General features: G+C 39.1%; 1 protein-coding gene across 1 annotated transcript in view; it reads right to left on the bottom strand.

Moving 5' to 3' along the window:
* Window positions 1-5,100: 5,100 nt before the first annotated feature.
* Window positions 5,101-12,748, bottom strand: part of DYNC2LI1 (dynein cytoplasmic 2 light intermediate chain 1) — a 33,911-nt gene continuing 26,263 nt past the window's right edge. The window contains exons 11-13 of the mRNA XM_082642524.1: window positions 8,932-9,029; window positions 8,198-8,290; window positions 5,101-5,392 (exon numbers count right to left, since the gene is read on the bottom strand). Coding sequence (XP_082498650.1) covers window positions 5,330-5,392; window positions 8,198-8,290; window positions 8,932-9,029 — 254 coding nt within the window. The 3' untranslated portion in view covers window positions 5,101-5,329. The remainder of the gene's footprint in view (window positions 5,393-8,197; window positions 8,291-8,931; window positions 9,030-12,748) is intronic.

Below are 12,748 nucleotides of genomic sequence, written 5' to 3'. Positions count from 1 at the left end.
CAGGTTTTGTTATCAGGGTGATGGGGGCTTCATAGAATGTATTTTGGAGTGTTCCTCTTCAATTTTTTGGAAGAGTTTGAGAAGGATCAGTACAAGTTCTTATTTGTATATTTGGTAGAATTGGCCTGTGAAGCCATTTGGTCCTGGACTTCTGTTTGTAGGGAGTTTTTATTTTTATTTATTTTTTAAATTATATGTATTTATTTGGCTGCATCGGGTCTTAGTTGTGGCATGCGGGATCTTTCATTGCAGCACTTGGGTTCTTTGTTGCGGTACGCGGGCTTCTCTAGTTGTGATGCACAGGCGCTAGAGTGCATGGGCTCCGTCACTGCAGCATGCGGGGCTTTCTAGTTGTGCACGGGCTCCAGAGCACACAGGCTCAGTAGTTGCGGCATGTGGGCTCTCTTGGTGTGGCTCGCGGGCTCTAGAGTGCACAGGCTTAGTTGCCCCATGGCATGTGGGATCATAGTTCCCTGACCAGGGATTGAACCCGCATCCCCTGCATTGGAAGGTGGATTCTTGACCACTGGACCACCAAGGAAGTCCCTGTAGGGAGTTTTTAAATTACAGATTCTATTTCACTTCTCATGATCAGTGGTTCACATTATCTTATTTCTTCTTGATTTAATTTTGGTGGGCTGTATGTTTCTAGAAACTTGTCCATTTCTTCTAGGTTGTTGAATTTGTTGGCATGTAATTGTTCATAGTATTACCTTATGGTTTTTTCTATTTCTGCGGTATCAGTTGTTATGCATCCTTTTTCATATCTTATTTATTTGGGTTCTTTCTCTTTTCTTCTTGGTGAGCCTGGCCAGAAGTTTGTCAATCTTGTTTATCCTTTCAAAGAACCAGCTCTTGGTTTTATTGATTTTATTCTATTTTTTTAAAATCTCTTTTATTTATTTCCTCTCTGATCTTTATTATTTCTTTCCTTCTGCTGACTTTTGGTTTTGTTTGTTCTCCTTTTTCTGATTTTTTTAAGTGGTAGGTTAGGTTGTTTGAGATTTTTCTTGTTTTTTTGAGGAAGGCCTGTATTGCTCTGAACTTCCCGCTAAGAACTGCTTTTGCTGCATCCCATAGATTTTGTATGGTTGTGTTTTTATTGTCATTTGTCTCAAGGTATTTTTTCTTTTTTTTTTTGCGATACGTGGGCCTCTCACTGTTGTAGCCTCTCCCATTGCAGAGCACAGGCTCCAGACGCACAGGCTCAGCGGCCATGGCTCACGGGCCTAGCCACTCTGCGGCACGTGGGATCTTCCCGGACCGGGGCACGAACCCGCATCCCCTGCATCAGCAGGCGGACTCTCAACCACTGCGCCACCAGGGAAGCCCCTCAAGGTATTTTTTAAATTTCCTCTTAGATTTCATCGATGACCCATCTGTTTTTTAGAAGCATGTTGTTTAATCTCCATGTAATCGTTTTTTCTCACTTCTTTTTCTGTGGATACTTTCTAGGTTTATGCCATTGTGGTCAGAAAAGATGCTTGAAATAATTTCTATACTCTTAAATTTGCTGAGGCTTGTGTTGTGCCCTAGTATGTGGTCAATCCTAGAGAATGTTCCATGTGCACTTGAAAAGGTGTATTCTAGGTTTTTTGGATGTAATGTCCTGAAAACATCAATTAAGTCTAACTGTTCTATTGTATCATTTAGGATCGCTGTTGCCTTATTCTCTGTCTAGAAGATCTGTCCATTGATGTGAATGCATGTTAAAATCTCCTATTATTACTGTATTCCTGTCTATTTCTCCCTTTACATCAGTTAGTATTTGTTTTATGTATTTGGGTGCTCCTATATTAGGTGCATATATATTGATGAGTGTAAAATCCTCCTCTTGTATTGAACCTTTTATCATTGTATAGTATCCCTCTTTATCTTTCTTTATGGCCTTTGTTTTAAAGTTTATTTTGTCTGAGTATTACGACCCCTGCTCTCTTGTCATTTCCATTTGCATGAAATATCTTTTTCCGTCCCTTCACTTTCAGTCTTTGTGTGTCCTTTGCCCTAAAGTGGGTGTCTTGTAGGCAGCATATCGTAGGCTTGTGTTTTTTATCCAATCTGCCACTCTGTCTTTGGACTGGAGCATGTCTTTGGACTGGAGCATGTCTTTGGACTGGAGCATGTCTTTGGACTGGAGCATTTACTCCATTGACATTTAAGGTAATTATTTTATTTATTTTTATTTATTTATTTATTTTTTTGCGGTATGCGGGCCTCTCACTGTTGTGGCCCCTCCCGTTGCGGAGCACAGGCTCCGGACGCGCAGGCTCAGTGGCCATGGCTCATGGGCCCAGCCGCTCCGTGGCATGTGGGATCTTCCTGGACCGGGGCACGAATCTGCATCCCCTGCATTGGCAGGCGACTCTCAACCACTGCGCCACCAGGGAAGCCCTAAGGTAATTATTGATAGATATGTATTTATTGCCATTTTAAAACTCATTTTCTCATTAATTTTATATTTCTTCTTTGTCCCTTTCTTTTTGTTTTTCCTTTTGTGGTTTGATGACTTTCTTTTGTATTATACTTATGTTCTCTTCTTTTTGGTTTTTGTGAATCTGTTGTATGTTTTTAATTTGTGGTTACCCTGTTTTTCAAGTATGTTAACCCCTTCCTATATCTATTTGCTTTAGACTGGTAGTCATATAGGCTCAAACACATTCTAGAGGAAAGAAAAAAACCCCTACATTTTCTTACTCTCCTCCTCCACATTTTATGATTTTGATGTCCTCTTACATCTCCATCCTTTTGCTGTTCATTGTGGTTATCATCACTTTCACAGAAATTTTTTGATGTTTTTTTAAATCTGTGTACTGGCTTACTTAAGTGATTTACTTTCCAATTGTAATTTTCTTTCCTATAGATTCCTTTCTTCTACTTAGAGAAGACCTTTCAATATTTCCTTTAGGATAGGTTTAGTATCGCTGTATTCTTTTAGTTTTTGCTTGTCTGAGAAATTCTTTATTTCTCCTTCTATTCTAAATAATAATCTTGCTGGGTAGAGTATCCTAGGTTGCAGAGTTTTTCCTTTCAGGACTTTGAATGTATCTTGCCACTCCCTTCTGGCCTGCAAACGTTTCTGTAGAGGCCAGATGGTAATAGCCTTATGGGGGTTCCCTTGTAATTAACTCTTTAGTTTTTCTCTTGCTGCCTTTAGAATCCTCTCTTTAACTTTTGCCATTTTTATTATAATATGTTTTGGTGTAGGTCTGTTTGGGTTTATCTTGTTTGGGGCCCTCTGTGCTTCCTGTACCTGGATATCTGTTTCCTTCTTTATGTTTGGGAAATTTTCAGCCATAATTTCTTCAAATACATTTTTGATCCCCTTTTCTCTGTCTTCCCCTTCTGGAATCCCTATTATGCATTGATTGGCATGCTTTATATTATCCTATCGGTCTCTCATATTGCTTTCAATTTTTTTTTTCATTTGGCTTTGTCTGCTGTCCTGATTGGGTGACTTCCATTATTCTATCTATCTTCCAGATCACTTATTCATTCTTCTGCATTATTCATTTTGCTATTCATTGCCTTTAGCTCAGCTTTCATCTCTGCAAATGAGTTTTCTAATTTTTCTGGGTTCCTTTTTATAGTTTCTAGTTCCTTTTTACAGTACTCTGCATTTCTGTTGATAGCCTTTCTTAATTCCTTCAGTATTTATTTTCATTATCTCCTTTTTGAAATTGGTGTCTATTAGACTAAAGAGGTCTGTTTCATTATTTGTTCTTTCAGGGGAATTCTCTTGGTCTTTTAACTGGGAGTGGTTCCTCTGCTTCTTCATTTTACTTATATTTCTCTTACTCTGTGAGTTTAGGAGAAACAATTATCTACTGTGATCTTGGAGAGCTATTTATATGTGGGGATGTCCCTGTGTAGCTTGTGTGAGTTTAATATATTTGGTGCAAGGTCTGTTTTTATTATGGATGCCTGTTGACTCTTTCCTCAGCGTGTGCTGGTTGTTATCCCCTTGATTGATAGGGGTGTGCAGATGCAGCGGCTGGTGCCTGGTCTTGGGGTTCTTGGCAGCAGTGGTGGCCCTGGTGTGCCCCCAGAGCACGTGACAGGAGCAGAGGCGGCTGGAGACTGCTCCTAGAGTCTGTGAGGGAGGCGGTGGCTTGCCTCCCTCCAGGCGGCTCCTGGAGCCCGTGCATGTGGTGTCCTGCCCTCTGTGAGCGCACACAGAGAAAAAGGCTACAATGGCGGTCCCACCCCTTCCCTCGTGCACCCCCAAACAATGGCACGTGGCCTCTAAGGCAGCCCAGGCTTCCTCCCCATACACCATCAGTTGCAGTCGTACTACTGCACTAGATTCCAGCCGCCCCAGGCTGTTTCTGCGCAGCCAACCCCAGTCCTCTCCCTGGGTCTGATCTCCAAAGCCCGAGTTCCGGCACCCAGTCCCCACCCGCACCGGTGGACCTGCATCTCAGGCTGGTGAGTGCAGGGCAGCAGCACTTCAGAGACCATCTGTGCAGTTTTCCCTCTGCTCTGGCTGCCACAAACCGGCTGCTGCATTCTCCTCTGAGTCTCTGAACCTGCCCTCTGTCCCAGCAGATCTCCCCACCAGTGAAGGGGCTTTCCCGGGTGCAGGAACCTTTCCTCTTTCATAGCTCCCTCCCAGGGGTGCAGGTCCCATCTCCATTCCTTTCTTGTTTTCTTTTTTCCTACCTGGCTACCTGGAGATTTTCTTGCCCTTTCAGCAGTCTGAGGCCTTCTGCCAGTGTTCAGTAGATATTCTGTGAGAATCGTTCCACATGTAGATGTATTTTTGATGTATTTGTGGGAGAAGGCGAGCTTCACATCCTGCTACTCCACCATCTTGATTGCTGCTCAGAAATGTGCATTTTAAAAAAGTACTTCAGATGCTTCTTGTGCCTCACCATTAATTAGAGTAAAATGATGACACCTGTGAAAGTGACTCCAATTGTACTTTTCTTACCAGACACAGCTGAGAACTCCTTAGAGAAGGAATGTGTCTAATATAAATGCTTAACCTTATACTCAAAACTGTTACTAAATGCTCTTGCTTTCATATTCCTGAAAACATAAGCAGAAACTTATAGACGCTGAACCAAGTATACACTACTTAAACATGTTAAAGGTAGGTCCTTCAAGATTCTTTTTATTTAAAAAAAATATTGCATGTAATTATACAAATTTTTCCCGTTTAAGAGAGTTAAAAGTATGCAGGGAGTTGCACTAATACAAGAAATTCCACTTTTCCTTTAACAAATTACAAATCTAGACTTTCCTCACTTATTACTATAATATTAAGTAATAAAATAATCTTACTTGTATTTGGAAAAGAAGAAATAAATACCCTATAGTTGCATTAGGTTCAGGAATCAAGCTCAATTTGTTTCCAAGACTTGGAAGAACTTCTTTTGTACTGTTCCAGTTCCTAAAACAAAAATATGTATTACTTGCAAAAAAACTTAAAATTTTAAAACGAGGCACCTTAAAACTGCCTTAGCATTTTTTGGGGCATAACAGTGTATCCTTTATAACATTATCATTCTCCAAATTTCTTGACAACTGTTTTATAAATAATTATACTTAGGATTTATTTTCTAGAAATGCAGTCTTCAGAGTTTCTGTGTCACCAAAGCAGCACTTGGAGATGAATTAATTAAAGTTTCAGACAAAATATACACTATATAGTATGTACAAGTTGTTTTTCAACTAACAAGATTAAGCATTTGACATACTTTAAGTTATAAAAGTGATCTTATTTTTAAATATTTGCTGTTCAGCTCTTGTCAAATTGTGGTTGAAGTTAGCAGAGTATCAATATTTAAAATGTACATATCATTTGACCCAGTGATTGTACCTTTAGAGTTTTATCAATAAGTATAATAGAGAAAAGCAGAAGAACAGCAATAGAAGGATATTCACTGAACTGTGTATATTGGCACACACTTGGAAATGGCTTAGACATCTCCCAGTAAGGACTGATTAAATACATCAGTGCTCATTCACACTTGACTTCATAGGCAGCCAGCAAAAACAATAGTGGTCTTAGTACCACATGAAAAAGGCAAATAGGTGGAGAGAGGGCAGGACACTTCCATTTTCTGTTATATACTTCCATGTCTTGATTTTTTTCACAATGAGTATATGTTCCTTTCACAATTCATAAAACAGAGATAACTTTTAGTGGGGGTGAATATCCTGCATGAGATGACTGACCTGCAAAAGGGATCATCTAAGGGGATTGCCTCCTGGCCTCTTACATGTTCAATGTCTAAGTGTACAAAGTATATTATTATTTCAGATAAGCAAAAAGTGGTTACTCTGCAAGATAAGGCAATCATGCCCTTTGGCTAACATAACTGAAGTTCATTTTTGCTAGGAAAAGAAAATTGCATTCTCATTTTCAGAAAAAAAATTGCAGATTGTCTCTTTCATACCTATACTCTAAGTTATTAAAATTTAAATGTTGAAAGTTTCAAAACCGTATAAAGACTTCAGAAGGATTTTTTATAGTATTAACTCTGGAGTAGCCTTTATAGCTTCGTTTATTTCTTCTAATGAAGTTAGCTCAGTTCACCAGTTATCTTACCAGTAACTTATGGTTTCACAGATTGTTAGCTCATAAAGAATAAATAGTAATCAGTTATCACAAACTTTCTTTAATTGAATTATTTTTACCAATGCTAACGGTGAGGGCATTGCTTTGAGATTCTGTGCTGGTAGTTTCTCTCTTCTACAGATAGCAAACTGAGAGAATATATAAATTTAAAGTTTTGGATATTAGAATGTCAAAATTTGGAAATGGTCATCAATCAAATAATTGAGCATCAACTGGTAATCATTAGCATGACTTTTAAAGCAGAAGCATAAAATTATGCTAAGGTACTACATGTGCAAACTAACGTCAATTCATCGACTAAAATACCATGAATAAAATGCTATGAAAGAGGCAAAATTAGGATATTATAACTTTTCAGGTGAGTTAAAAAAAAGCTCTCAGTCACAGAATGTAGAATTAGTGAGGTACAAGGGTTGAGTAAAGAAAGATATTATGGGGCTGCCTTCCAGTTCCACTCAAAATTCATATGGTTTTAGGTCAGTTAGGGAAGACGTATTTGAATGTGAAAACCCATGATGCTCAGAAATACTCTAGTGCTTTAATAATATGTGTGTGTGTGTGTGTGTGTGTAAAAAAAGGGATCACTATATAATATAAACAGATACTCTTATCAACAATGGCAGTTAGTCATTAACTCCTAGATAAATATTAATTCAGAGATGACATCCAACTAATCTCTGTAGCCAACCTGCACACATAATAAGGGTTACATGAGGTCATTTTCGTGTCCCTACAACCTGTCTCTTACTTTGCTACAGCTACAACACCCTCTAAATATTCATGACATATTTTTCAAAAGTCATCTGTACTTAAATGTTTTGCTTAGTTATTCTAGAGCCCCTGAAGGTGAAAGGCTAGTGCTGAGAAAAAGACGCTGGTCCCCGCTTGCAGTGGGTGGTTGCTTTCAGGTTATCCTTGCAACAATGTGACTGCCCAAGTTACACAGCTCTATAAATCCCACCTGAGAGGTGGTCAGGGCATTCAATTTACTGTGCTTATAGTAAGGGCATGTTCTGTACAGCGTCTCATTTTATCAAACTAAAAGGAGATCTGGGAAAATCTAAATATTGGACCATGATGGATTTACCAACTTTTGCATTCTTACGTTAGACTGTGTATCATAAATGGTGCTATCTGGCATATATGGAAAGCAGTCTCCACTTTTAATCACTTTCCTGAGAGACTCTGGGTTTTGTCAGCTGCGTTTGTGTGCTTTCAGTCCTTAATTTTTCTGAGACAAGAAAAGTATAGATACATCTAGGTGTCCTAATAAAAAACAAAACCTTTTAAATAATTCCACAAACAAAAGAATATTATGGAAGTGTCTCCCCAACAGTGAGGTAAGAATCACTACCCATCTTCAACATAAAGTAAACTGGGAAGTCCAAAAAGGATATGTGAACACCAAGTCATCTCTGGGTGGTAGAAGGATAGGTGATTTTTAGTTCCTTCTTCATGCATATCAGAATTTTTTAATATATAGTGAAGATGTACTATTTAAAAAATTTTAAAAGTAAAAAATTAACTAAATAAATTGAGAACAATTTATGGAATTCTAAGGATATTTCTGTGATAAAACTTAAGATGAAATAAAATAAATGTTTAGGATAATACCTGATCCTTCTGAATTCGCATTTCATCAACTTCGCTTTCAGCATACTGAGGGTCTCTGGCAGGGTCCTTGACATCTTTTAACGTGTTGATACTCTGAAATCACAATTCTTCAAATCATTTCATGCCCATAGCCCAAAACCTTCAATGCGGGGTATCAACTACCCTGCAAGCCAAGTTCTCGTTCCTCAGCTGGCCATCGCTGCTGAGGGTCAGTTCAAATTCCCCCAGGTCCTCCCTCCCTCGTCTTTCAGATGCTGCCTCTCCCTCTCTAACAACCAGAGAGAGCTCTGTTTGGAAGCAGAGTGAGAACTGTGTCTTACGCATCTTTTAAGCCCCACAGTGCCTCATATACAGTAGATTTTTTTTTTTTTTTTTTTTTTTTTTTTTTTTTTTTTGCGGTATGCGGGCCTCTCACTGTTGTGGCCTCTCCCGTTGCGGAGCACAGGCTCCGGATGCACAGGCCCAGCGGCCATGGCTCACGGGCCCAGCCGCTCCGCGGCATATGGGATCCTCCCAGACCGGGGCACGAACCCGTATCCCCTGCATCGGCAGGCGGACTCTCAACCACTGCGCCACCAGGGAGGCCCCTACAGTAGATTTTTAGCAAATGTTTAATTGATTTTTGAGCATGTGAGTAGAAAACAAAGTTACTATAATAGGCCTGCTGAAACGTTTCCCAATAACTGTTGAATAGTGCTGAAAATTCTTGCTTTAAAAGAATTAGAAATACATACCTTTGGTGGAAAGAGCTTTTCATACACTTTTTTCCACAATTCCATTGGCGAATGGGCACGAAGCTTTCCAATGTCATTGTCAGGAACAGGAGGAGATCCTAAAATTGGAAGTTTTACTCCAAATGACTGCATTGACTAAAACATTACAAACTCTATCAATAAAACAGAGGATACTTATAAAAATGTAAATCTTAGATCACTCATTTCTCCTCTCCTATAGTCACTATTAAAATTTACCCCAACCCAGTGTAGCAAGGCCACTGGGGCAGATTCTAGTACCAGAGGAAGAGGAGATAGAGTAATGAGTAAACTATAATTCTCTTTCCCCACACTTAAACTGCTGCTCGGCAAAAATGTAAAGTTTGATATTCCCATGTGTTCATAAATGTGTAAGGAAACAGTTATTCTTATGTGCTAATGAGTAGAATGCAAATTGGGACAGCTAAATCAGAGGGTAATAAGGCACTAGTGAATACTATGAAAATACTAAAAAAGGTCAAACTCTGTTAACCAGCAATTCCAGTTTTGGGTGTTTACCCTAGAAATACCTGCATACATGCATTAAGGATTTCACATGGCTGCATCACTTGTATTAGTGAAAAACTGGCCACAACCGAAATGTCCATCAATAGAGGTATAGTGAACTAAATTACTATGCACAGCCATGCTCTATAACACTATCCAGCAGTCAAAGTACCAAATAGACTTACATGTAGCATTAATATGGAAAAATCACTAAGGTGTATTGAGTAAAAAAGGAAAACTTCAAAATGATATAGAATGATACAATTATGTTAAAACATAGTTTTTTCTAATGGTACTGATGAACCTATTTGCAGGGCAGGAAAAGAGATGCAGACGTAGAGAATGGACTTGTGGATGCAGTGGGGAAAGGGGAGTATGGGATGAATTGAGAGAGTAGCACTGATATATACACACTACCATGTGTAAAATAGATAGCTAGTGGGAAGCTGCTGTATAGCATAGGGAGCTCAGCTCGGCGCTCTATGATGACCTAGACCATGGGGTCATCACATGGGATGGGGGCGGGTGGGAGGGAGGCTCAAGAGGGAGGAGATATATGTATACATATAGCTGATTCACTTTGTTCTACAGCAGAAACTAACACAACATGGTAAAGCAATTATACTCCAATAAAAAAAAAAGATATGGTACATATATACAATGGAATATTACTCAGCCATAAAAAAGAGTGAAATAATGCCATTTGCAGCAACGTGGATGGACCTAGAGATTATCATACTAAGTGAAGTAAGTCAGAGAAAGACAAATATCACATGATATCATATGTGGATCTAAAAAAATGAGGCAAATGAACTTATTTACAACACAGAAATAGACTCACAGACTTCGAAAACAAACTTATGATTACCAAAGGGGTAAGGTGGGGGACGGATAAATTAGGAGTTTGGGATTAACATATACACACTACTATATATAAAAAAAGACAATCAACAAGGACCTACTGTATAGCACAGGGAACTCTACTCAATATTCTGTAATAACCTATATGGGAAAAGGATCTGAAAAAAGAATGGATATATGTATATGTATAACTGAATCACTTTGCTGTATACCTGAAACTAACACAACATTGTAAATCAACTATACTCCGATGTAAAATAAAAATTACATTAAAAAACAAATAGTTTTTTCTATACCACATTCACATATATAGAAAATGGTCTGGAATATTAAACTTGATCCTAATATGTACTATTTCAAGATTTTATAAGGAGAATGTCTTTCTGTATTGCTTGTATAATTTAAGTTAAAATTAAGTTAATATGAAAAATTTGAAAATATGCTGCCACTTCTTGGCAATTTTCAACCCACAGTCTGAGATTTGTCATTCTTTGTACTCTAGCATCTACATTGTTCACTAAGACTGTTTCACTCTTGATCTTTCAGGGCCTCCTTACCACTTTGGTGGGTAAGACACTGATATAATCCACCGATCTTATTTAGATTTCCCAAGTCTCTTCCTTGTCCTCATTTGTGTGTGTGTGTGTGTATTAAGTTGTAGAGAATTTTATCACCTTTGTAGGTTCATGTATCCACTACCACAGTCAAGATACTGAACAGTTCCATTCCGAGAAGGATCCCTTGTGTTGCCCTTTTATAACCACACCTACCTCCTTCTCGATTCCTCCCCCTACCTCCCTACCTACAGTTCTGTCCCTAACCTCTGAAAACCATTCATCTTTCCTCCATTTAAAAATTTTTTTCATTCCAAAATTTTATATAAATAGAATTATATTGTACATAATCTTTTCTCATTGGCTTTTAAGATTTAGTATAATTCCCTGGAGATTCACCCAAGTTGCTGTATGTATCAATAGTTTGTTCTTTTTTATTGCTGAGTAGTGTTCCATGGTAGGGATATACCACAGTTTATCCACTTACCTGTTGAATGATATCTGGGTTGTTTCCACTTTTGGGCTATTACAAATAAAGCTGTCATGAACATTTGTGTACAGATTTTTATGTGAACATAAGTTTTCATTTCTCTCAGATAAATGCCCAACACTGCAATTTCTAGGTCATTTGGTAGCTGCAAGTTTAGTTTTATAAGAAACCATCAAACTGTTTTCAAGAGTGGCTGTACCATTTTACATCCCCACCAGCAATGTATGAGTGATCCAGTTTCCCGACATTCCCTCACAAGCATCTGGTGTTATCACTATATTTTATTTTACCTATTCTAATAACTGTGTGGTTATATCTCATTTGCATTTCCTTAATGATTAATATTAAACATCTTTTCATGTGCTTATTTGCCATTTGTATATCCTTTTTAGTGAAATATCTGGCCATGTCTTTTGCATATTTTCTTTCTATCTATCTATCTATCTAGGCTGCACCAAGTCTTAATTGTGGCACGTGGGATGTTTAGTTGCGGCAGGCAGACTTCTTAGTTGCAGCATGTGGACTTCTTTTTTTTTTGGGGGGGGCTGCATTGGGTCTTCATTGCTGCACGTGGACTTTCTCTAGTTGCAGCGAGCGGGGGCTACTCTTCGTTGTGGTGCATGGGCTCACTGTGGTGGCTTCTCTTGTTGCAGAGCACAGGCTCTAGGCACGTGGGCTCAGTAGTTGTGGCTCACGGGCTCTAGAGTGCAGGCTCAGTAGTTGTGGCGCATGGCCTTAGTTGCTCTGCAGCATGTGGAATCTTCCCGGACCAGGGCTCGAACCTGTGTCCCCAGCACTGGCAGGAGGATTAACCACTGCCCTACCAGGGAAGCCCCATGTGGACTTCTTACTTGCGGCATGTGAACTCTTTAGTTGCGGCATGCATGCGGGATCTAGTTCCCTGACCAGGGATTGAACCTGGCCCTCCTGCATTGGGAGCGTGGAGTCTTCCCCACTGGGGAAGTCCTCTTTTGCATATTTTCTAATTGGATTTTTTTTTTACTGTTATTTATATATTCTAGATACTAGTCCTTTGTAAAATATGTAGTTTGAAAATATTTTCTCCCAGATTGTAGCATGTCTTTTTATCCTTTTCACATGGGCTTTTTTTGCAGTACACGGGCCTGTCACTGTTGTGGCCTCTCCCGTTGCGGAGCACAGGCTCCGGATGCACAGGCTCAGCGGCCATGGCTCACGGGCCTAGCCGCTCCATGGCATCACATGGGCTTTTAAGAGCAAAAGTTTTTAATTTTGATGAGGTCCAAGCTCCATGATTTTTTTAAAATTTATTTTATTTATTTGATAGCGCTGGGTCTTAGTTGCAGCAGGCGGGCTCCTTAGTTGCAGCACATGGGTTCCTTAGTTCTGGTATGTAAACTCTTAGTTG

The sequence above is a fragment of the Mesoplodon mirus genome, assembly GCF_964341445.2.
Source record: "Mesoplodon mirus genome assembly, chromosome: 14".
NCBI classification, from domain to species: domain Eukaryota; kingdom Metazoa; phylum Chordata; class Mammalia; order Artiodactyla; family Ziphiidae; genus Mesoplodon; species Mesoplodon mirus.
Note: the sequence above shows the minus strand (reverse complement) of the source record. Positions and strands in the feature narration are given on the sequence as shown.